At 39.1% G+C, this 25,556-nt stretch overlaps 1 protein-coding gene across 2 annotated transcripts in view; it reads right to left on the reverse strand.

The window, feature by feature from the left end:
• Nucleotides 1–5,517: 5,517 nt before the first annotated feature.
• The window catches only part of St6gal2 (ST6 beta-galactoside alpha-2,6-sialyltransferase 2), a 37,788-nt gene continuing 17,749 nt past the window's right edge, over nucleotides 5,518–25,556 (reverse strand). Inside the window, exons 5-6 of one of the 2 annotated variants that reach the window (XM_042695562.1) lie at nucleotides 10,099–10,403; nucleotides 5,518–7,416 (exon numbers count right to left, since the gene is read on the reverse strand). In XM_042695562.1, the coding sequence (XP_042551496.1) occupies nucleotides 10,132–10,403 (272 nt within the window). In that variant the 3' untranslated portion in view covers nucleotides 5,518–7,416; nucleotides 10,099–10,131. Of the gene's footprint in view, nucleotides 10,404–25,556 lie in introns of both variants that reach the window. The other variant, XM_042695561.1, reaches the window with a different exon arrangement.

The raw sequence follows: 25,556 nt of genomic DNA on the forward strand, positions 1-25,556 counted from the left end.
TAAAGCATTTGATTTTTTCAGCATTGAAACATGACAATTGTACATATTGGGTACAGGAAGGTGACATGATACATGTACCCATTGTGAAATCAGAGACTGAACTCAAGCATTAGGTCTGGATCATTTTTCTCTCTCTCATAGCATGCCTGGCTCCGGATTTTACCTCAGCACACCCTTATCTTCCTTTCTGGTTGCCTAGCCTGTCTATTGTGTAATATGTCAGGAACTGCACATAGGCAAACTAATCAGTGGCAAGAAGAGCCTGAGGAAAGAATAATTTTGATTAAAAAAACAGTTTTTCTTGAGAATGTGAAGAGCTGAAAAATAGCTTGTAGCTAAGCAATTAAGAATAGATGTGCATCATTTGGCCCAAATGCTCCACCTGTGAGAAAGTGGCCACCAGTCCATAACCACCCATTCATTACTTATCCTCCTATATCATCTCCCAGGAAGATAGTCCATTTTTCTCTGAGACTGCCTGGCCTCTTGACTGATTCCTTCTAGCCTGCAGAGGGTACAGAAATCCTGTGTGCATTAACAAAATCAGGGTAATTAACATTTCCATCTCCTGTGTTGTATCCCTCAAGCTCCTCTCCTCTAATTATTCTAAGATGTATAATAAATTGTTGTGAACTACGACCAACCTACTGTGAATGCGGTAGATCTTACTCTTCCTATGTAGTTACTCAGAGATATACTTTTCCCCTACTTGTGCATTCCCAGCTTCCAAAGATCATAGTTAATATGTTCTATCTCTATGAGATCAACATTTTTGCTTCTACATATGCCTGAAAATATGAAGCATTTGTATTCTGTGCCTGGTTTATGCCACTTACCACAATGTTCTCCGAAAGTATGGAATGCTTCTCAGATGTATGTGGATCCTGTGTAGGAGCCACACCAATCTCTGTGCAGTTCCAGTTTTAATATATGTGATGCAGAAGCATCATGGACTATGGTAAGATTCATATTGAGTGGAAAATAGGGCTGGTTTTTTCCCTATGTTGGAAAAGGAATTTATGAAACAAATTATATTTAATTATGAAACAAATAGTTTTATTTCTCACACACATAGAATGTGATTTCTTGTTTAACATTTCCTCGAGAAATTTGTAAGTTATTGTTCCCAGAGCCAGTTTTCCAAAAATGGTAGAAAGAACTGTGAACTCAAAGAAACCAGTAAGACATTAAGTGGGAAACATAGCTCTGAGCAAAAATAAGTCAGACCTGTGACTCCTGAACCAAGGGAAAGAGGTGCTTTGTGTAGGAGAAATTCCCACCTTATTTCCCATCCAGATTATCTGATGTAAATAAGGAAATCAAACCGATGCAGAAAAACCAGTTCTAATTGGTCAGTACCAAGCTCCTCATGCAAATAAGAGATTCACATTTTCAGAGAAAGTCCTGACTAGTCAATATCTACCTAGGCTGTGTTGTATGTAGCTCAAAGGTCACCTTTGCCTGCCAGGGTAAAGCTGATTTTAAGACCCTATCAATGTGAGCAGGAGGTTGTGCTTCACTTGAGGGCTGCATGTAAATCCGAGATCCTTGCTTGAATTTTCCCTTGAAAGCACGAAACAGATATAATCCCTGAGGTGGTCCATGGTTCTACTTCTGTCATGAGTGATTTCCAACTGTCTCATCAATATGGCTTTGGCTCTTCATCATCACAAGTCAAGTAGGCTGCCCAGGCTGCTGAATATCTTCCTCTAGACTTTTCAGAGCCTCCTCACCTGTTCTCTCCAAAACGAGTTTGCAGATAGGAATAAAAGCAGTTTGAAATCATCTTCTTTTAGTATGGTCTTGTTTGTGATCATTTGGGCAAATGCCCAAAATTGGGATTGCTGGGTCATAGGGGAGCTCTATGTGGAGTCTTTTGAGGAATCTCCATACTACTTTCGAAAGTGGTTGAACAAGTTAACACTTCCACCAACAATGCAGTAGGGTTCCCTTCTGTCCACATCCCCTCCAGCATCTGTTGTTATTAGAGTTCGTGATTATAGCCATTTTAACTGGGGTGAGGTGGTATCTCAATGTTGTTTTGATTTACATTTCTTTTATGGCTAGGGAAGTTGAGCATTCTCCATGTGTCTATTGACCATCCTTCTTTCCTCTTCAGAGAAGTTTCTCTTTAAGTCTTTAGCCCACTTATTTAGCCCAGTTGTTTCTTTGAGGATTTGTTGTTGGGGGATTTAATTTTTTGAGTTCCAGGTATATCTTAGATATGAGACCCTTGTCTGTTGTATGGCTAGTGAAGATCTCCCAACCCGTGGGCTTTCTATTGATCTTGCTAGCTATGTCCTTTGCCATGCAGAAGCTCTGTAATTTCATGTAATCCCATTTGTCTAACCTTTCTTTGATTTGTTGTGTTTCTGGGTCTCTATTAAGAAAATTTTGGCCTGTGCCAAGGAGACCTAGGGTTTTTCCTATTCTATCCTGTAATGTTTTCAGAGTGACTGTTTTGCCTCCAAGGTTTTTGATCCATTTGGAGTTGATTGTGGTGCAGGGTATTTACCATAGCTAAGATATGGAACCAACCCAGATGCCCCTCAGTAGATGAATGGATAAAGAAAATGTGTTATATATACACAGTGGAATTCTATGCCTCCATCAAAAAGAATGACATTGCCCCATTTGTTAGGAAATGGAAAGACTTGGAAAAAATTATATTAAGTGAAGTAAGCCAGGCCCAAAGAAACATAGGCCCCATTGTTTCTCCTATTTGCAATATCTAGTATATGTCTGAGTCAAGCAGAAAAGGTCAGATAAGTTGATTTTAAGTGAAATGAACCCCAAGATAAGTATTAAAATGTTTTTTCTTTCATGTGATTGTTTCCTCCCCCACGGTATAACCCTTGCTTTCACTGTATTTGATGTTAGTATAATTTGTGGAGGGGAAAGGAAAAACAAATTGTTTAAAGAGGGATACAGGTGGACCCTTTGCAACAATGAGATGTACAAGTCGTTACGTTGAAAACAAACTTTACAACTTTGGCGGGGGGTGGGGGGTAGGGAGGGGGGTAATAGGGGGGAGGGAAGGGAGTTGGGAAGGGATAGGAAGGGGAAACAAAGGAGGAGGCAACAATGCTTGATAAGGAATGTACTCATTATCTTGCCCATGTAATTGTAACCCCTCTGTATGGTATTTTCACAATTAAAAGAATCATCTTCCTTAATCTCTTCACCAGCAGTGTTTTAAAAACAACCAAGGGACTTGGTGCTGTTTTTAAAATTTTATCTTTCTCTACTCTTGGGATGAAAGGAAGTCAATAGGATTGGTATTTTCCAAGGCATTGATTTCTCCTTTACTGAGATTTTTCTGATCAGTTTCTCAGCTGGTGTCTCATCATTGAAATGATGCAATTTCCATGTAGGTGAGCATACTTACTGAGCATACTTACTGACACAGATGGTGTGGCCCACTGTGTACCTAGAATATGGCTTGTGTGTTTGTCTATGTGCTCACCCATTTGCTGAGCTGTCATTGCACAAAGTATAACTGTGTTCTTGTCCTCCAAAGCCAGGCTCTTGGTGTGTTTGTTGGCATTTGGGTCTTGAAAAACTCTTCACAGAAACTAGAAGTTCTCTTAGAAAGGATGGAATTCAACCTCATGCTTTACAGATAAGATGCAATGAGACATGGAAGGGCTGCTTTAATGGCTAAAAATCTAAGTCCAAGCTCAGAGCTGTCATTCCCTAGCTCTGTAATGGCAGGCTGACAACTTAACCTCTTTGGCCCCAACTTTCCTGGGACTCATAGAACATCTATCTTGGCAGATGGGTTTGTGAGAATCATCAGCACACCCTATGCCATAGGCTGGCCCATAGAGTTCTCAGCATTTGTGGTCAGGACGGTCAATTATTTTTCTGTAAAAGACTTGATAATAACATTTAGGTTTGACTTTATAATTTCTTTCCTAATGACTCAACATTGCCTTTGTAGAATGAAAGCAACCACAGATATGAAAGTGAATGAGTCTATGGTTCCAATGAAACGTCTAGTTTTTCAGTTTTTGTTTTTCAGAGCTGAGGATTGAACTAAGGGCTTTGCACTTGCCAGGGAAGCGCTCTTCTACTGAGCTAAATCCCCAACCTCCCCATCCCCCAAGCAAAACGTCATTTATAAAAGTCATTCCTTGGTCAGTTTGCTAACTCTTGCTGTAGGCAATGCGAGATTAGGAGAGCCAGTAAAGGGGGTCTTCCCTGCCTACCTCTAAGCACCAGAATTCTGGTCACAGTACTTCATTGTAGTCCCCTGGATTAACTGGCTGCATTTTTGTCACTAGGTAGTTTACTTTCTGAATCAGTGACTTTGATATGCAAATAATGCCAGGATTCTTTCACCTTTCTTTTCATTCCCTCTCACTTTAACGTCTACTTTCCTTACCTATTCTTTATTCCCACCTCCTTCTCAATCTAAAAAAAAAAAATTATCCAGATCATCATAACCTTCCCTTTCCCAGCAACACAGCATCATGTAGCATAGTGGTTTCTGTGATGAAGGAGTTGCCTGGATTCTGCAGCTCCTGCTACTGCTACTATCCAGAGAGGGCTGGAGAGTGCAAATTCAAAATTCTAACTTGTTTCCATATAAATTCATACCGTTGTTTAGGCTGGAGACACCTCTGGTTCCTCCTTATTTCTTGGAGTGCTTCCTATCCAACAGTAAATTCCTTTTCCTTCTATGGAGCTTCTAGGCAGTATTTGGAACACAAACACACACACACACACACACACACACACACACACACACACACACTCACACACACACACAGAGTATGCCCTTCAGATGCTCACATGTCAGTCACACCTCTGGGTTGTTCCGCCCCCTGCTGCGTCTTCCCCCTTGCCCTTCCTGACAAGGCTGCTGGAGCCAGGTCTGTTTTAATCACCTGGAAGAAAGCTGCCATCTTGGGAGAAAAATGGCTCTTTGCATGAAGGCTGAGAGGGATCTCTGATTCATTGTAATTATCCCTGGACACCCTATTCCCCAGCTGCTCATGTCTGCCCCCACACTCAATATCTTGACAAAGGACAGAGGATGACTCAAGACTCTCTACAAGCCTGATCAACACATTTCACCTCATGGTAACAAGTATGAGAATGACAAGGCTAATTTGACACCATTGCTGGCTGTGGATGACTCAGCTCTGTCTACTCTCTGCTCTAATAAATTGTTTGTGTTTTCTGTGACATAAGGCCCCAGCAAGCTGGGAAGAGTAATAAATTAATAAGGATAACAAATACTTCCAAATGCTGGATTACAAGTTAACGTCAAAATGTGTTAACCCCATATATGTCCTTCTGCTTGGGGTTGATGTAGCTACTTTGATGCATGGCCATGAACCCCTAGAAGAGATATCTACCTACCTTTCTTTCCATGGTATGTATAGTTTGAAGGTATGTGGCATCTTTCTTTTATCACTGGGTTTTCTAATCACCTTTCTAATTTCGCCTTTGTGCTAAATGGTTCATTCTTTTGTCTCTCATTTCTACAAATTAAAGCAGAGAAACTTCTACACAAATGAAAACATGTTTTATTTACAAGAAAAAGTCTGTACACTGTGTATACATAAAAATATACAAAAACCAAAATAGAAAATATCAAAGTGTTAAAATGTATACAAACACTTCTAAAATGCAATTCCTGGAAAACTTTAAGCCTTGATTAGTTTGAAGAGTACACACTTCATTTTAAAAATTATCATACAAAAAAACTCCCAAAGCTGTTAGAAAAGTTCACTGGTTTTCACTGGAAGGATTTCATACGTAGTTTCATGAGAGCAGAGCAAGATATGTTATAAATGTCAGATTTTAATGCATTTTGTTTGCTTGAAAACTAAATAGTTAGAAGACTATTGTCTATAGAACCAGTAAATGTTTCTTCCCCTAATCCTGTAAAAGCTATGAGATACAGATAAACTTCTCTTCAAATTTCAGAGTTAAAATAAAACTTAAGATTAGGAAACAATACTATCTTCATAATTCCTTTTAAATATTTTACTCAAATTTTTCGATATGATAGAGATATGTAGAATATGACATTGGCACAAGATAGAGGACTGAATTCTTTTTTAACATAAGGACATAGGATGTAATCCTCCTCTGAAAAATTTAGTGCTTACGTAATTAAAATAAAACTTATTTTGTAAAGATTTCATCATAAAGATGAGTGAAAAAGACAATATAAAAGCAATCATGTGTGTAGATATGTGTATATAATTATATAACTATATCTACATGCACACTTCTATGCTAGAGTAAGAACTATATCAGTGTCTTTAATTCTTCAAATTTCCTTAGGCTAAAGTTAGAGAGAATATGCTGGATTGCTTTTTTTCTTACTGAAGGCTTCATTCATTTAATAAAAGAAGATTCAGAATTTATACTTCATTCCTTGAACCATCAAAGAAACATTTTCCATTTATCAAGTGTTTAAATAATGTCCAAGTGACAGAAACATGCAGAAGAATTTCACAAAAGAAATAACCAGAGTAGAAAAACTAGCTTAAACTCAGGCACATTTTATCTAAGGAATTAGTTTCTAAATGGAGCTGCCTTCATCAGCTGTGTAACCACAAGGCAACAGTTCTAAACTGTCAAAGAATCAGAAATCAAACAGGTTAATATGCTAAACATATTCAGAGACTGTGTCCTGCATACTCAATCATGTATCTGTCCATAATCCCTCAGCCCTTCCTTTCTCCCTTTCTCTGACTCTTTCCACAACGAAGCCCAAATGGGAAGAAGTAATCTTGACCACAATCACTGTGCTGATGCGTAAGAAAACCTACAGAACTGTAATCATGCCATTTGTGCATAAAGAAATTCTTCTATCCATCGTCTAAGACTGATATGGCCTAATACATACTAAACATCACCAGGTTAACTCAGTAGTACATTGTTTCTTACACTCCCAAAGGTCAGCCAATATCGTAGGTATAATTATGGTCTTCAGGATTAAATAGCTTATAAGCGTGTAATAGAATGACTCAGGTCCTTTTATTTCCCAATTTGGAAAATACTGACAATTACCTGAACTTTTGTCTAGATGTTTGGCTATAATGATAGAGGGCTACTGGAGAGTTGAGGGTTGATTAGGTTTCAGACTGAGTGACCAAGGGGACAAGATCCATAGGAAGTGTTATTTGTGAGACAGAACACCTTGAACTCTATGTCCTGTCAGAAAGACAAGGAAAAGCACAAAAATCAAACCTGTGTGAAGGCCCTTCACTTGCCTATTAAAGCACACTCAGTTGCTGATATGCAACTTTGAATTGACCACCTCTGGTCCCTGAGCATCTATCCTCTACAGGAAGGGCAGCCACATGGATCCGTCATTGTTATCTCTGGGAACAGTCTAGGACTGAGAATCTCATATCCAATAGACATTATCCTCCTGCATCAGGTGAGCACCTGGAAAAACAAAGTAGGGAGAATCTACCTTGAATTGTTATTGTCATTCTTGGTGACGTCTGGGATTTTATGATAGCAACAACAATGGATGGAGTGAAGTTATATTGAAATGCAAGGGAATGTGATGTACTCGTGAGAGTAGAAGAAATGCCTGATCACTTCAGGTTACACTGTGAGGACTTGTTCAGCTTCCCTTCGCTAAAGAGGATGAAGAGTTCTGGAAGGGATTGAACCAGAAAGAAAAGGGGTTGAGGGAGAGATGCCATTTAGTATTAGCTATTCCACAGAAGGGCTATGTGTTTACTGGAGCTCAGTAAATGAGGCATGTATGATTTTAATCAATGTCTAGTAAAACATCACAACTGAGGATGATTTGGCTAATATTAGCAGCAGACATGACATTGAACATCACTATGTAAGAATCTGAACCTAAATTATTTGAATTTCTAAACATAAGAATGCCCAACCAATGCTATTAACATATGCACCATTTTTGGAATGTTTAACCAATTCTAGAGTCTTCAAGAGTCATAATAAAATTTTAAAAATTAATTAGATTTCCTTTTTGCTCTTTTGTCAATAATCTCTATAAAGAATGCTGGGATTACTCTTTTAAATGTGCCATAAAGAGTGCTATTTGAAAACTTTTGAAGTTTCTTTTGAACTTGCATATTTATACTGCCTTCAATAGTTATTTTCAAACCAAATTTTCTTGTGACCAAAGGGGATTGTCCTGGATTATAGGGATACTGGTAAGGCTAGGATGTCACTTGGAAGACTACAAAAGGAACTTTAATAATGTGAGTAATAAAATATCAATGCCTGGAAGATTCTCAAACGATGCAAGGATGCTAGGAGGAGATATATGTCCTATAGTCCAGCTTCCTCGTTGTATTCAGAGTTATGGAAATTATCACTCACACAAATGCAGCAAGATCATGCTCTTTCAGGAAATTACAAAGAACCTTATGCTACTTGAGATATAAGTTAGTGCATAGGAGACAGCTAGCTATCCCTCTTCATAAACTTAGTAATGAAGCTCTCAAATGGACTTTTATCAGATATTGTCATAAGGAGAAACTTTTTGAATCCTTTTACTTCACAGTGGTAGTAAGCCACAAAGAGTTTATGCTGTTGTCCAACTTATTTTCTGCTGAGTAGAGTAAGTAAATAGAAGCTGTCAGGCTCTGAAAATCACTCTTGCTCAAGAAAACAGTCCTGTGAGCATTCTCGAACAAACCAATCCTGAAGAAAAAGAAAACACTTTTCCACTAAACTTTCCTGGCAGTCACTCACTCACTCATTTTGCCAGGAAAATTGTATTTAATTAAGCTGCTCTTGTCTTCACCAAAGAAAGTCTAAACTGCACCTACCGCTGAGAAACGTTTTGGTTTGGTATGAAAATAATGGCATGTTTAATTTACATATTCCAAAGTGCTTCTGTTGAACTATCTTCACTGGAGAGAGGTAGCACAGAAGAATCAGAGAGGTACTAATGTAGGAGTGACAGAAGTTAAGATTAACACACCCGGATATAGCTAACAATTTAGGATGAAAATTTTCCCTTGCTTTTTAACCTGAACACAGATGTATTTCTTATTATTAAGGAGAAATGCTTCCACTGAATTTTATTCATTACATGGCTCTGCCATGCTGTTTACATAAACCATGCCCATGAACAAAAAGGATTGCATTTCTACATTTGCCAATAGAAAGAATTTGTAAAACTTTAGAGCACCCAACTGCCAAGTTTTCAATAGCTCAAGGCTATAAGAAATCTCTATTAAAAGACACATAGGTATGTGTCTATTGCAGCTCAAGAATGGTGACTCCAAAGTCCATTTCCATTTGTAAGGAACAAGAAAATTCCCCATAAGCCTGCACCATTTGTTATATGGCAATGTAAGAACTGTAGGATGGACTTGTAAACCAGAAGAAACGGATGGAAACATCAGAGCTAGGGAGGTGAGGGTGACTCTAGAGCCCTGTGGATCTGTATACTAGCCGGTAATGCGATCTTGGTTAGGTCATGAAGTACCACAGGGAAACAGTGTGCCTGTCAGGCATTTGGCTTTCCCTTGGACTATTTAGGACTGATAAGCTATAGTTTTAGAAATTTGTCATGATACAGAGGGAGAAGCATCTGGTGGGAAATGGGAAAGCAGAGATGGAGAATGTGATAGTTAGAAACTGATAAGCTATAAGGGGAATTTCTGTTGTCAAAACAAAAAATGTCTGAGTGATAATCCAGACCTTCATCCTAAAATCCAGGACCTTTATTAAGGAATGTATGTAGAAGTGACTTTCTAGATACTGGACCTCAACTTGAATTTTTCTATACAGAAACTGCCTGTTAATGGCACTATCACCACAGCCTGTTGTTGGAACCAACCCTGATAGGGGGTAGCCCAGCCTACAAGAAGGCTAACAGTTTTGGAGGTATTGTGTCCATGGTAAAACAATTTGCTTTCTATGTGGTCTTTTTCTTAATTTTATTTTTTGCATCTTTCTTGAGTACTTGAAATTCCATTTCTATACTCAAAGAAGTAATAAATATTCCATGGCTTAGGAAGAACAGAGTTATCATGGCCACCACTGAATTACAGTTTAAAGACTCAACACTACATTGCTTAAAATCTAGCTTCAAGTATATTTTTGTAACTTGGAGGACTACAGTAGTACCTTATTGCACAGTGATTCTCAAGATTCCCTTTCTTAAGAGTGACCATCATCAGATTTAGGGGCTGGACAATGCACAGCCTGGAAGCCGGGCAGGACCACTTTGCCCTTGTGGTGTAGATCCGCCTGAGTGCCCATGTTCAGGCGCTGTACCAGGAGCTTCTCGTACAGCAGAGGGTGGTAGGCGCCCAGAGTGCAGGCCGCATCATAGTAGAGCTCATGGTAGTGGCAAAGCTCTGTCTGGCGGATAGATGGGAGGTATTCATAGACGTGCACCTCTTTACACATGGACATCATGATGATGATTCCTGATCAGGAAAAGAAATGAGAATCCAATGAACAATTCCAATAAATGAAGGTTTCTTTTATTTTTTATGGTGGCAGCTTCTGACTATCAAGAAACACCTTTGCACTGATCTCTCGTTATCTCTATTTTTGCCATATTACCACTTGTGCTAAATGGCATGCATATGGTTAGTTCATGAGATATGAGGATCATAAAGTTATGATTAGATATGTATATATAGTCATTCATTAAGTTGAACCCATGAATTAAATATAAAAAGACAAAAACAGTGACCTTACAGGATGCTGTTAGGAGTGACAGATTTACTCCATCCCACCGACTCCCAAATTAGACTCCCCTGTATTACATTCAACAGTCAGGCTCTGTCTGATTTACAATAAGATGGCTGTTGGCTCCAAAGAAAGCAATGTTGTAAGCCAGGCACTGTTGGTTCATGCCTGTAATCCTGGCTACCCAGGATTGTGGTTCAAGGACAACCCAGTCAGGAAAGTCTGTGAGATCCTTGTCTCCAAACCAGAAAACTGAAAAGTGGCTCTGTGGCTCAAAGTGGTAGAGCGCTAGCCCTGAGCAAAAAAGAGCTCAAGGACAGTGCCCAGGCCCAGAGTTCAATTCCTATGACCAAGCAAAAAATAAACAAACAAGCAAAAAACAAGAAGAACAGAATGTCACAAAACATAATAAAATAATAGCACTTGATTATAAATTGATAGCATTGCTCTTGTCTTAGTCTTGATGAGCAATCAGCTGCTTGAGTATGAATAATTTATTTCTGAAATTCTTTACTCTATTTGCTAGATCATTATGACATTTTAAATTACATCTTTGCTAAGTGCACAATACTGTGTCATAAGACCAGGCAAAAAGTTATGCTTTCTCCAGGCACCTGTAGCTCATGCCTGTAATCCTAGCTACTCAGGAGGCTGAGACCTGAGGATCAAGGTTCAAAGCCAGCCTGGGCAGGAAAGACCACTGTGAGACTCTTATCTTCAATTAACCACTAAAAAAAAGCCAGAAGGGAAGCTGTGACTCAAGTGGTAGAGCACTAGCATGGAGCAAAAAAAAAAAACTCAGGGACAATCCCCAGGCCCTTAGTTCCAGCCCCAGGATTGGCACAAACAACAGCAACATAAAAGTTATGCTTTCAATATTCTAGTAAATAGATACTTAGTCTGTTGATGGTGGCTCATGTCTATAACCCTAATTGCTCAGGAGGCTGAGATCCAGACAATCATGATTACAAGGCAGAAACATCCTTGAGACTGTATCTCAAAAATAGCCAGTAAAAGCTAGGGTTAGATATGTGGCTTAAGTGATAAGAGTTCCAACTGGGCAAAAACAAGGGCTTGAGTTCAAACCCTCGTACTGGACCCTCTCCACCAAATCAACATAACTAATACATTTAATATGTGTATACTTGCCTTTTATTAATTGTCTTAAGGATGCTACTAATACCTATGTTTCTATTTTGATTCTGACTTCGTCACAAAATTTAAATGTTAATAATGGTTATTAAATGTGGTTGAATCTACACATCAGTTTTCCTAAGAGTTATGAGTAGAGCATAGCACATATGACATCCTAATGAATAAATTTCTTCATGCCTTGCAGAAGAACCAGAAAGACCTGGCGTATGTGGAGTGTGCACAGCCTTACATGGTGACCAGTATGTATGTCAGGGATGGGACAGGTGGGAATAGGCACTGGAGAAAACCAGGGCAGGACTGGGGAGCACAGAGCCCTTCAGGGCTAGAGGGAGGTCTCTTTAGTTAACTGTAACATCTATCAAGTGGGTGCAGGGAAAATCATTAGGGATTTAGGAAAACTTTCTGTAAAAATTAATCTAGGAGAGTAGGGGCAGACAAATACAGAAAGAAAAGGGTGGGTAATTATAGTTCTAATATTCAGTGTACATAAGTGAAAATGAAACCAGGTCACTTGAGGGGAAGGGTGGGGTTGAGAGAGAGAGGGAGAATGATGAAAGTGGTGACATTGGTCAAAATGTATGGTGCTCAAAAACTGACATGTTGAATTGAAACCTCTTGCTGGGCGCTGGTGGCTCATTCCTGTAATCCTAGCTACTCAGGAGTCTGAGATCTGAGGATTGCAGTTCAAAGCCAGTCTGGGAAGGAAAGTTAGTGAGACTCTTATCTCCAATTAATTACCAAAAAGCTGGACGTGGAGCTATGGATCATGTGGTAGAGTAAAAAGCATTCAGGCCCTAAGTGTAAGCCCCAGGACAAGCACCAAAAACAAACAAAACAAAACAAAACCTTTGTAGAGCTACTTAAATATAACAAAATAAAATTCAAAAAATTTTAAAATTGATGGGTTGAATTGAAACCTTTTTTGTACAACTCCTTAAAGAGAATACAAATTTACTATGATGGGCTCCAGAAGCTCAGGCCTGTAATCTTAGTTATTCAGGAAGCTATGATCTGAACATCTCAGTTCAAAGCCAGTCCTGGAAGAACATGTTTGTGAGACTTTTATCTCTGAGTAAGTACTAAAAAGCTGGAAGTGATAGTGTGGCTGAAATGGTAGAGTACCAGATTGAGAGAAAAAGCTATGGGACAACCCAGGCCTTGAATTCAATTCCAGTATTTACCCACCCATATAGAAAGATTCATTTTTTAACTTTAAAGATTGCAGCAAGATGCCGGGCCCTGGTGCCTCATGCCTTTAATCCTAACTACTCAGGAGGCTGAGATCTGAGGTTTAAAGCCAACCCGGGATTGCTGGGTCATAGGGGAGCTCTATGTGGAGTCTTTTGAGGAACCTCCATACTACTTTCCAAAGTGGTTGAACAAGTTTACACTCCCACCAACAATGCAGTAAGGTTCCCTTCTGTCCACATCCCCTCCAGCATCTGTTGTTATTAGAATTCTTGATTATAGCCATTCTAACTGGGGTGAGGTGGTATCTCAATGTTGTTTTGATTTGCATTTCTTTTATGGCTAGGGAAGTTGAGCATTTCTTCATGTGTCTATTGGCCATCCTTCTTTCCTCTTCAGAGAAGTTTCTCTTTAAATCTTTAGCCCACTTATTTATTGGGCAGTTGTTTCTTTGAAGATTTGTTGTAGGGGGATTTAGTTTTTTGGGTTCCAGGTATATTTTAGATATGAGACCCTTGTCCATTGTATGGCTAGTGAAGATCTTGTTCCAATCCATGGGCTTTCTATTGATCTTGCTAGCTATGTCCTTTGCCATGCAGAAGGTCTGCAATTTCATGAGATGTACAAGACCTTATGTCGTAAAACGAACTTTACAACTTTGGCTGGGGAGGGGGAGAGGTGGTGGGGAATGGGAAGGGATGGAAGGGATGGGAAGGGGAAACAAAGGAGGAGGCAACAATGCTTGATAAGAAATGTATTCATTACCTTGCCCATGTAATTGTAACCCCTCTGTATAGTATTTTCACAATAAAAAAAGACCTTAAAAAATAAAAAAGCCAACCCGGGCAGGAAAAGTCCATGAGACTCTTATCTCCAATAAACCATCAGAAAACCAGAAGTGGGGCTGTGGTTCAAGTGGTAGAGTGCTCACCTTGAGCTGAAGAGCTGAGGGACAGCACCCAGGCCCAGAGTTCAAGCCCCATGACTGACCAAAAAAAAAAAAAAAAAGATTGGAGCAAGCAAGATATAACCACTCCCATGACCTGGACAAAACGTTCTAAATGCCATACTAAGAAAAATTGTTTGGTTTCTTCCCTTGCATTGCTTGCAAACTGCTATGACACTTGACACTGAGGGTCACCATCCACAAATAACATAAATGCCAACTGCACCTGGTTCTCAATTGTTCTGTAAATTACCACCATCACCAATTAAGTGCTAGCTTTGAGTCCCCAGCTCACGTCTGCCTACATCTGAAGATTCTCTGGGTCTCCAGGGTTTCTCATACAGCTGCTACATGACCACAAATATAAAATTAAGTCAGGAAAAGAGAAAGTGATGGGAAGAGTTCCAGAAGAAGCCAGACACTAACTCCTAGAGACCTTTTCCGTAAAATAATTCCTCCACAATGTCTTGTCAAGTTGTGACAGTAGACAGATCAAATCTGAAATTCATCTGTTCAAATCCTAATGATGAGGATGAGGTCATGAGGATGAAGTTGTCAGGAATGAGATTACTGCCCTTCTAGGGAGAAACTCCAGAAGGGATCTGTCCTGTCCCATGAGGACACCGCAAGGTGGCATCTGTGAACTAAGCAAGAAGAGAGTTCTTCCCAGGAACTGAACTGGCTATGGCTCACACCTTGATCTTGGATTTCCAACCTTCAGAATAGTGAGATGAAAACCTCTGCTGTTTAATCCTTTCATCTGTTATTTATTTGTTTGTCTGTTGGTTTTTGTGCCAGAAATCAGGTTTGCACTCAGGGCTTGGGTGCTATCCCTTAGCTTCTTCATTCAAGGTTGGTGTTCTAAAACTTGACCCACATCTCCACTTCTGGCTTTTTGCTGGTCAATTGAAGATAAGAGTTTCATTGACTTTCCTGCCTGGTCTGATTTTGAATTATGATCCTTAGATCTCAGCTTCCTCTGAATAGCCAGGATTATAGGTGTGAATCACCACTGCCTGGCTCATCTATGTTCTTTCTGTTAGAGCAATCCAAAATGTCTAGGACAGCAACACATAAAAAATACCGGCAACCAGCGAGTGTCTTAGAGACTCAGGGTGGCCTGAGCACTGAGCAGGTGCTGGCCACATAGGCAGTCTTTGGCATGTGTCCAAATCCTAGACTGTCAGGAGGAGAGCAAATGCTTAGAATAACCTATTTTCCTTGCATAAACAGTACAGGCACCGTGGTCCATTCCTATCAGAGGATGGAGTTCTTCCCCACATGCAAGTTCCTAGATGCCATCTAAGGGTCAGTCTTATAAACAGCTAAGCCTGATGTGTTCAGTTTTTCCTGAATAGGTGCCCTAGAAGTGTAAATTCAAGGTACCAGAACTTCTATTTTTATTGTCAAGATGATGTACAAAGGGGTTACAGTTACATAAGTAAGGTAATAAGTACATTTCTTGTCAAACTTTTTGCTCACAACCATTTTTCTATGCCAGACTGACATGTAGTTTTCTTGTCTATTCATGCTAAACATAGTTCTGGATTTCTCTTCTCATTTCCTCTCTTACATCTGCCCAGGATTATCTGAAACATAAGAGGAATATAAATTGCCTAATAGTATACAATTCAGTGAAGAATCATTTTTAGCAGGGCACTGGTGGCTCACACCACTAATCCTGGTTACCTAGGAGGCTAAAATCTGGAGAATTACAGTTCAAAGCTATTTAGGAAAAAAAAAAGTCTTCAAGACTATTATCTCCAAAATCATCATCAGAAAGCTGGGATGGAGGTATGGCTCAAGATGTGGACTATCAATTGGGCCATGAGTTCAAAAGCCCAATAAAGAATAACTTTTAGAAACTTCTTATTGATCAGTTTTTAAAGATGAATTCTTATGAAGGTTTTTTTTTTGGGGGGGAGTCCAGTTGTGGGGCCTGAACTCTGGGCCTGGGCGCTGTCCCTCAGCTCTTCAGCTCAAGGCTAACGCTCTACCACTTGAGCCACAGCGCCACTTCTGGCTTTTTTCTTTTTGCTTATGTGATGCTGAGGAATCGAACCCAGGACCTCATGCATGCAAGGCAAGCGCTCTACCACTGAGCCACCTTCCCAGCCCCCTTATGAAGGTTTTATTTAAAGGGGAAAAGTATTTTCCAGGCAATTGTGACTCAAGTGGCATTCATGTGTCAAACTGTATGTTTTAAAATATTTTATAATGTAGCATTATTATCAAGCCAATTAAAAATCACTTCATCTGGTCTTAATAAAATGTCATATTATATGATTCATTATGATAAGCAGATGGATACTTATTTATTTGTTCCAAACCTGGATAAAAGGAATTTGAAATTGGATTTGATTATCTTGGGTTTTGAATAAATGAGTCTTCTCTAAAAAGCCATATTTGTATGTATGGATATATTTTACAGGCAATGAGAGTCTAGTGTAATTTAATCATTTAGCATGAGCATAATTTTAATTCTACCAAAATTGCACTGCATTTTATCTGGTAGAATATTTACATTAACATCCCAAATAATTAAAAAATACTAGATTTTCTCCTTGATAGAATTATCCTTTCATCAAATGTCAAAATAAACTATTGATTTAAAAAACAGCATGTTGGGGCTGGGAAGGTGGCTCAGTGGTGGAGTGCTTGCCTTGCATGCATGAGGCCCTGGGTTCGATTTCTCAGCACCACATAAGCAGAAAAAGCTGGAAGTGGTGCTGTGGCTCAAAAGCTAGAGCGCTAACCTTGAGCTGAAGAGCTGAGGGACAGTGCCTATGCCCAGAGTTCAGGCCCCACAACCAAAAAAAAAAACAACCAAAAACCAAACCAAAACAAAAAAACCACAGCGTGTTTCAAATACAGATAAAATAGCAGACCAGACCAACTGAAGCCAATTCTAATAATTATTTGACCATAATTCATATATGATGGTGGGAATTTCTTACAACAACCAGCATGATATTGTAAAACACTTGTATGGCTTTTTTTTTTCTTGGTGGTGAACTGAGGGCTCTGCATTTGCATTTCTGGTATTGTCACTTGAACCATGCTTATTAGCTTGGCTTTCTTTCTCTTTAGCTGGAAATGGAGGAAGTCTCATGAGATTTTCTTTGCTGGGCCAGCCCTGAACTTTGATTCAGAAGTTGACAGCCTCTTGAGTAAGTAGGATTATAGGCATTAGGCACAAGTATCTAGTTTTGAAATACTGTTTTGAATGAATGAAAAGTGTACTATTCATGTGCTAGATCAATGGAAATCTCATATCTGTGTTGCAATTTCTTTATGAAGCTGACCATAAAATGGAAAACTATGAAATCTATACTCTCTGAATGAGAATCAGAGACTTTTTAAGTGATATTGCCATAAAGTATTGTATCTGTCATTACAAGATGGTTAAATTGGAAATTTGAATTTGATGTACAAACATAACTTAAGAAGCATCTGTATGCTTAAAAATATAACGGTGCAAGAATACTACTTGAAAGCAACTTGAGGTCACTAATACTGTTGCTTGATTTATTTTTATAAAAAAAACCAGTAAGGTAGGACATATTTTACACAATCATGAGATGTTAAGTGGCTGATTATTTTTCATTAGCATTCAAGTTGGTAGATGTATTAGAAAAATCAGACCCCAAAATATAACATAAAATGTGAAAAAGAAAGTTATAACTTGTTTTTGAGACTATTTTTCTTTTGCATTGATGATAAATAGCCTGGAATTTTAGGATTTGCCTATGCTCTGTGAATTACATAACTATGATTTACATGTTAACAACAAAAGATGCCATTAAAAAGGGAGGGTGGGAATGTCAGCAGTTTCTTCAATAAACTTTGGCAATGCATAGGACAAGCAAGTTTCCCAGACATGGGGTGGTGAAAGGGCTATGAGGCCTGTCTGCTGTCTGACATTATTCCAGCTGTGAGTCCAATGTAGGAGGACTGGCCTTAGTTCCTGCCCCTGGGCCTGCCTGAAACTCTCCTGCATTAAGTTAGCAAGCAGAGAGCCAGGATTTATGATCCCTTGTGAGTTCACTCACTTGCTATAAAAATATCTAATATCATGAGGGCAAAATAGAAGCCATGGGAGTCCAAGCAAATCATCGTTTAGTCAGGTGGCTGCAGAATTGAAGTGACTTCATTATACCAAGGAACAAGGTAAAAATCTCCAGACTCCAACTAGAGATGAAAGAGAGAAATGTTCCTCAGATAGGAACCAGTTGCTCCCAGTAGGCAGAGGAGAAGGAATCTAATAGGATAAAACACAGTTGCTCTAAAGAAACCAGTCCTTATGGATCATTTGCATTATCTGGCTACATCCTTTTAACTTTAGAATCCATGTGCAGCTCAATAGGTGTGAGTCCCTTGATGCTCATCTGGAGGGTATGTGCAACTCATCTTCCATGTCTATGCCCAGAACCTCTAGCTGGGATCTGAGAGTGTAGATGTGGACTCTGATGAGCAATACAACTGGATACTGGTTGGAAAAGCAATGTGTTGGTTTTTATCAATAATCTTCTAAATGATTCCTTTTGCTTCAGCACTGGAAAGTCTGGGAACTTATCCCTACCCTCACCTACTGAGCTTTGAACTCAAGGCTTCATTTACCCTTGCTTGGCTTGCTGGCTCAGCAGACACTCCTCCCTCGAGTTTCTAGCCTGCTTTGTTTTTTGTTTGTTTGGTTTTGTTGTTGTTGTTAGTTAACCAGATATAGAATCTTGTGGACTTTTCAGCCCATGAGATTGTGTCAGCCTCCTGAATAGCTGGGATTAAAGGCATGAACTAAACTACCTGTACCCTACTCTGGGAATTTATCTCAAGAGAAAGAAAAGTTTACATTCCACATTGAATAAACCTATCATATATACTAGTATATAAATAAACTAATGACTCCTTTTCCATCTTGATTATAGACCTGAAATGAAAGAATAGTTCTTTTCTTTTTGGGAATGTAGTCTTGTTCGAACTGTCATGAAGTTTTACATGAAGCTAATCACAGTTCTAGTAAGCACTAAATGTGCTATTCTAAGTCATTAGATAGCTTAAAAGAACTATTAGATCTTTATTTTGCAGGTTGAAGAATATGGGTTTAGTGATGGCTCGTACCTCGCTGAGATTCATACTGCTAGTTAAGGGGGGAGGGTGATTTGTGTCTACAAAATCCATGGTACTCACAGTACATACACAAAGTGACTGGCTGAGCATCTGACATCTGTCACCCATCACATTAAAGGTCAGAGTCCATAAGATGACACGTCTACATCCCATTCACTCATTGACTCATTCATTAAGCAATCAATTGCTATGTGCCTAGTCTGCGCCATTTCACATTTGAAGGGGCCTCATCTATCACCCCAGTATTAAAACCTTGGTATAATCAAGATCTGGAAGAGTATATACTGAAATATAAATCAGGATGGTGGGTCCAAGAAAAAGTGGAAGAGCTATTTGGTGTTTTAAAACTATATTTAAAGCTAGGTGCCAGTGGCTCATACCTATAATCCTAGCTATTCAGGAGGCTGAGATCTGAGGATTACAGTTCAAAGCCAGCCTGGTCAGGAAAATCCATGAGACTCTTATCTCCAATTAACCACTAGAAAACCAGAAGTGGCATTGTGGCTTAAGTGGCAGAATGCTAGCCTTGAGTTGAAATGCTCAGGGACAGTGACCAGGCCCAGAGTTCAAGTTCAAACCCTATGACAAAAAAACAAAACAACAAAAACACTATATTTAAGTATTAGTTTTTAAATGCTGCTAGTTTTTGGGCTGGGAATGTGGCTCAGTGGTAGAGTGCTTGCCTAGCATGCATGAAGCCCTAGGTTCCATTCCTCAGTATCACATAAACAGAAAAAGCCAGAAGTGGTGCTGTGGATCAGGTGTTAGAGTGGTAGCCTTGAGCAAAAGAAGCTCAGGGACAGTGCCCAGGCCCTGAGTTCAAGCCTCAGGACTAGAAAAATTAAAAAATGCTATTTTCTCTCCTTTTATACAGTATGAAAATTTCCCAGAAAAGTTGCCAAGCAAAGCTAATGAAACAAGGAGTTTTTTTTTCTTAAGGTTTAGTGAAGATTTGGTCCTTTATTTATTTATCATTTATTTTATATAACTTTTTTTTTAATGTGCTGGGGTTCTGAACTCAGAATCTCATACTCTTGCTTTTTCTTCTTTTGCTCAGAGTTGGCCCTCTATCACTTGAACCACACCTTTACTTCCTGGATCCATATTTATATGAAGATAAGTGGTATCTTCTAATCTCCTTAGACATACGTGTTAATAAAATGGATTTTAATAAATAGAAAATGTATCACCTTTAATATACATCCCATTTCCTAGAACAGTTAGGGCTACAAAGACAGGGCAACCAGAAACAATATCCATGACTCTGGTGGGTTTCTTAAAGCTGCTGCCTTGAAGGCACCTCCCAGATGATGCTGAGAGCTACTGGGTTCCATCAACATGAGCATCACATTCTGCTTCAATGGCCAATTAAATGGTTTTTTATCTCCATCTTTTCTGTGTGTGTGTGTGTGCGTGCCAGTACTATAGCTTGAACTCAGCGAGGGCCTCTTCTTGCTTGAGTTTTCTGCTCAAGGCTGGTAGTCACTCTTGAAATATAGCTCCATTTCTGACTTTTTGCTGGTTAATTGGAAATAAGATTTGTCTGCCTAGCCTGGCTTCCAACTGAGATCCTCTGATCTCAGCCACTTGAGTAGCTAGACTTATAAGCTTAAACCACTGGTACCTGACTAAAATGGATTTATGTTTTCTTTGTGCTGCACCTTATGCTTGAAATCAGAGTCTGGGTGCTGTCCCTGAGTTTTCTGGCTCAAAGCTATCATTTTACATTTGAGACACAGCTCCACTTCTGGCTGTTTTAGTCGTATACTGGAAATAAAAGTCTCACATTTCCTGCCCAGGCTGGCTTTGAACCATGACCCTCAGATCTCAGCCTCTTGAATAGTAAGAATTGCAGGCATGAGTCACTGACATCTGGCTTCTAAAATGCAGTTTTAAGGATCAATTTTAAGGATCCAAGTAATGACCTTGTTGCCAAAATTTTTAAAAAATCAAAAATTATTTTAAATATTTTGGAAATAATTATCAGTAATTGATGTGTAATTTTGAGTTAAATGTTCATGTTTAATTGCAATAAATATTCATATCTTTAATAATGATTCTTCAAAATATTTTGTTAGGTAAAATTGCTAGGTAATAATATGAAACTGATGTTTAAAAAGTAGAAAACATGATTTTAACCTTTTTCTTCAGAATATGAGAAAGATATTTTAATAGGTATCATATTAATCCCAAATTGAATGTGTAATGAAACTATAATTAATTTACTATGAAGATAAATTTGCACTGTACAAATATGAGCATTGTTCATGTGGTCCCCAAGCCAGTTATTATTTTGAAAGCATAACTTACCTTTAGTAAGTTCTCCATGCACATGAATTGTAAACACCTGAAATGGAATACTTTTCCAACAATGGGGTTTACTTTTCTTTTTCTTTTTTAAATTGTATTGTCAAGGTGATGTACAGAGGGGCTACAGTTACATAAGTAAGGCAGGGAGTGCATTTCTTGTCTAACTTGTTACCCACACTCTCATTTTCCTCCCTCTTTCCCTCCTTCTCCCAATCCTCCACTCCATTTGTACAATTAATTTCCAACATATTGTCTTGTGAATATCACTCTTGCATAGCTTCCCACTTTGTCCTTTGTCTCACCATTTTGTTTTCCACCTTCCCTGCCCTAGTTGAGATAAATGTATATACAATACCCAGTCTTGTTTTTTTTTAAAACAAAACAAAAAAAAACAAACTAAAAAAAAAAAACCAAAAAGCTAGGGTTTGAACTCTGGGTCCAGCTGGTATGGCTCATACTCTATCACTTGAGCCATGTAAACAGCCCTTTGTTTTACTGATAGTTTTGTTTTGTTTTAGCATCTGTCTCTTAGACTTTTCTGCCCATGCTGGCTTGGAACTTTGATCCTTTGACTATTAGTGCCCTGTGTAGCTAGAATCACAGGCATATGTCAATAGCATACCCAGGGTTGCTTTTTATTTTTTAAGGAGAAAAAGAGGCCCTGCTATTTGAAAAGAAAGTAAGAATTTAGTTGTACACTAACAATTCTTGTCCTAAATCGGATTTCACTGAGAAACTGATTTCCTGCTGCACTGGAAATAATAACAGAGATTCTGCAGTTCTGAGAAAAAAAACTCAACCCAATCCAAGGGGCATAGAATCAGTCCTGATGCTGAAATGTCTGTAGACTCCTGGAGAATGTATGCTCAGAATAACTGGTTCACTGAGAAAAATCTACTTCTAGACATTTCTTCCCATCCACATTTCCACATGTTGCTTTCATTTTTTCCTAACAGAAAGTGCACATGCATGGACACTCACAAGTATACACACAAACACACACACACACACACACACACACACACACACACACACACACACATCATTGAGAGAGAACTAAATGACTTATCAGGAACACTGCTGGTGCTGGCGTAGGGGTGGTGAATGCAGGTACAAACATGATGTGTTGTTTTTGGACTGGAAGGTGTTGGCTAAATGTGTTAGCCTGTTCCAAGTGTGGTCCCAGAACTAGCATTAGCATTACTTAAAGACTTACTTGTTTTTTTGTTTTTTTAAAAAAGCTCTTAGAACCTTTATGTTTGCTGAATCTCTGGGGTCAGGCTAGCAATCTGAAAAGCTATGGTCCTTCAAAATGGACCCCCATGGTTCCTCTCTCTATGGTTCCCTCCCACAACCAGGGGACTGAATTGTGTAACAAATAGATTGCAGAAAATCTGACCATGTATGACACCATAAAAACAACAGGTCTTCTCTCTTGCTTTCTTGAATCTCTTGGCCTTTTGGAAGTCAGCTACAGTGTTGGGAGGACATCTATGTAGCCAGGTAAAGTAAGGGACAGCCACCTGTTAGGGCCATGCTTGGGACACATCTTGGAAGCCATGTCTAGCTAGATCACAGCTTTACCAGAGACTAAGCTGGAATCATCCAGCCAAAGGATTCACAGATATCTGACCCATAGAGACTTAATACTCTGCTCAGTGTCTAAGTTTTGCTTTACAGCAAAGGGTTACTAATACATGAACCCTATGGGTAATTGTGATGTGTGGTAAATTCTGAGGATCACAGAGGTACACATTCAGCAAATCCAGATACTCTTCAGTATCTGAGAGACTTGGTTCTAGAGTCTTTTGCAGATACCCAAATCCAAGTAGTTCAAGTCACTCATAAAATGGCATAGGATTGGCATATAATTTTGCACATACTAATATATACTTTATACCATCTCTAGGTGACTTATAATACCCAATGCAATTTAAACAGTATGTAATGCTATATTGTTTAGGGAATATTGAGAAAAATAAGTCTGTAAATATACATATGCAGTAGTTAAAATTAGTTTTTTGTATATTTTCTGTCAGTGGTTAGTTCAATCCGTGGGTGAAAATCCATGGATATATATGGAGGGACTATCGTAACATCTAATTATATCATAATACAATTATAATAATATCATATAATTAGGCTACACTAATAATTTAACAATGGGTGAAATGAACATTCCCCAGCCCTTAAGGTACCATATTCCTTTCCATCTTTACATTGATGACAGTTTGTAATTATATCTTTCTGGACATGAGAATTTATGGAATGTGTACCCCTCTTGCTACTGATGGGCAAGATCTTTCCTTGCCTGGTTTCTTGACTACCATTTCCCCTAAGCATAGCCCTGCCCATGGTACACAGGAGGTGCTGTTAATATCATTTGATGCATGACCCTTCCCTTCCTTGTTCACTGCCTTTCTCCTAGGTGATGGATGCAGGCCCCTGTCATGAACTCTGAATGGCACTAGCAACACTGTACAGAAGGACAGGGAGCATCTTTCTGAGAACTAATTAAGTTCTCAGAATTAGTTAAGATCCCATTGGATCTGCCTCCATACAAACCCTAAATGGCACCTCTGTTCAAAGTAATCAACATTTTATGGTCTACTTTGTACATGCAGATTCCTAAGTACCTGCAAGAAAATATAAAGGGAAGGTTCAAAAATGCAAGGAGTCACATCTGAGACTATTATTTTTATGTATGATGAGTGTATCAGTGAAGAAAGAGATTCCCACAGTTTTACCACTGAAGCCCTACACAGCAAGGCGTAGCATGAGACCAGGAGGGAAGCAGGTAAGGACCATCCCGTTGACAAGTCCTGGGCAGCAACAATTTGCTGTGCTAACCAACATAACAGTTCCTGGAGTTCTTTTCTTTGGGAGGTGATGCTAGAGGTGAAGAGCACTAGAGATGCTCTTAAGTATGAACGGGCACATAGAGAATGCCTTTTAATAACAGGAAAAAATGTTTCATCATATTTTCAAAGTTCTTAGCCAGGCCCCAGTGGCTCACAACTGTAATCCTTGCTACCCAGAAGGCTAAGATTTGAGGATCTCAGTTTAAAGCCAGCCTGGAGAGGAAAGCCTGTGAGACTCTAATCTACAGTTGACCTACAGAAGTGGATCTGTGGCTCAAGTGGTAAAGCAAGAGCTTTGAGCAAAAAGGACAACATCCAGTCCTGAGTTCAAGCCTTAGAATTGGCACACATACAAAAATGTTATGATAGCTGGTAGATTAAAATATGGGTGATATTAGTTTACCGCTATCTAAGAATGGCAGATAGGAGAGAATGATGAAAGAGGTAATATCAGTTAAGATACGTAGTACTTATAAACTGACATGTTGAATGGTAACCCATGTGTACAACTGCATAAAGATACTACTACTACTACTTCTAGTACTACTACTACTATGACCACAAATCTAGCTAGATTCTGGTGGCTCAAACCTGTAATCATAACTACTTAGGAGGCTGAGATCTAAGGATCACTGTTTTAAGTCTATCCAGGAAGACAAGTCCAAGAAACTCTTATTCCTGATTAACCAGAAAAAAATTCCATAAGTGGAGGCATACCTCAAGTGGTAGAGCACTAGCCTTGAGCTCAAAATCTCAGTCACAGCATGAGGCTAAGGGAATTCAAGCCCCAGTGACACACACACACACACACACACACACACACACACACACACACACACACATAATAGTCAATAAAGGATAAAAGAAACCAACAATCTACCTATTTTTGGCCCAGAGCAGAGAAGGGGTATAAATACCACAGCAGCAGTGGGGTCCTCAGAGGGTGCTAAATTGGCCACTCTTGCTGATGGGTCTCCCATTCTTAAATAAGCTGAAGCTCAAGGTCAGCAAATAAATTTAATGTAGCAGTCACATTTTCTTTTTCATTTTCCATTCTCACCCATAAAGCACCACCTGCCCAACGGGAACTTTATGATTTCTTATCTGTTCATCATTCTTGGTGGAGGGAAGTACAAGGGTAGTAAACCCAGGAATTTGTGCAAGCAAAGCAAGTCCTCTACCATTGAGCTACATGTGTAATCCTTGGTTTTTGGAGACAAGGTCACCTTATGTAGGTTAATGTGGGTTCATCAAGATCAAGATCCTCTTGTGTCCACTTCCTGAGTTTTGGGATTGAA

Source organism: Dipodomys spectabilis, unplaced genomic scaffold (assembly GCF_019054845.1).
Source record: "Dipodomys spectabilis isolate Male_0828 unplaced genomic scaffold, ASM1905484v1 ptg000187l, whole genome shotgun sequence".
Taxonomy (NCBI): Eukaryota; Metazoa; Chordata; class Mammalia; order Rodentia; family Heteromyidae; genus Dipodomys; species Dipodomys spectabilis.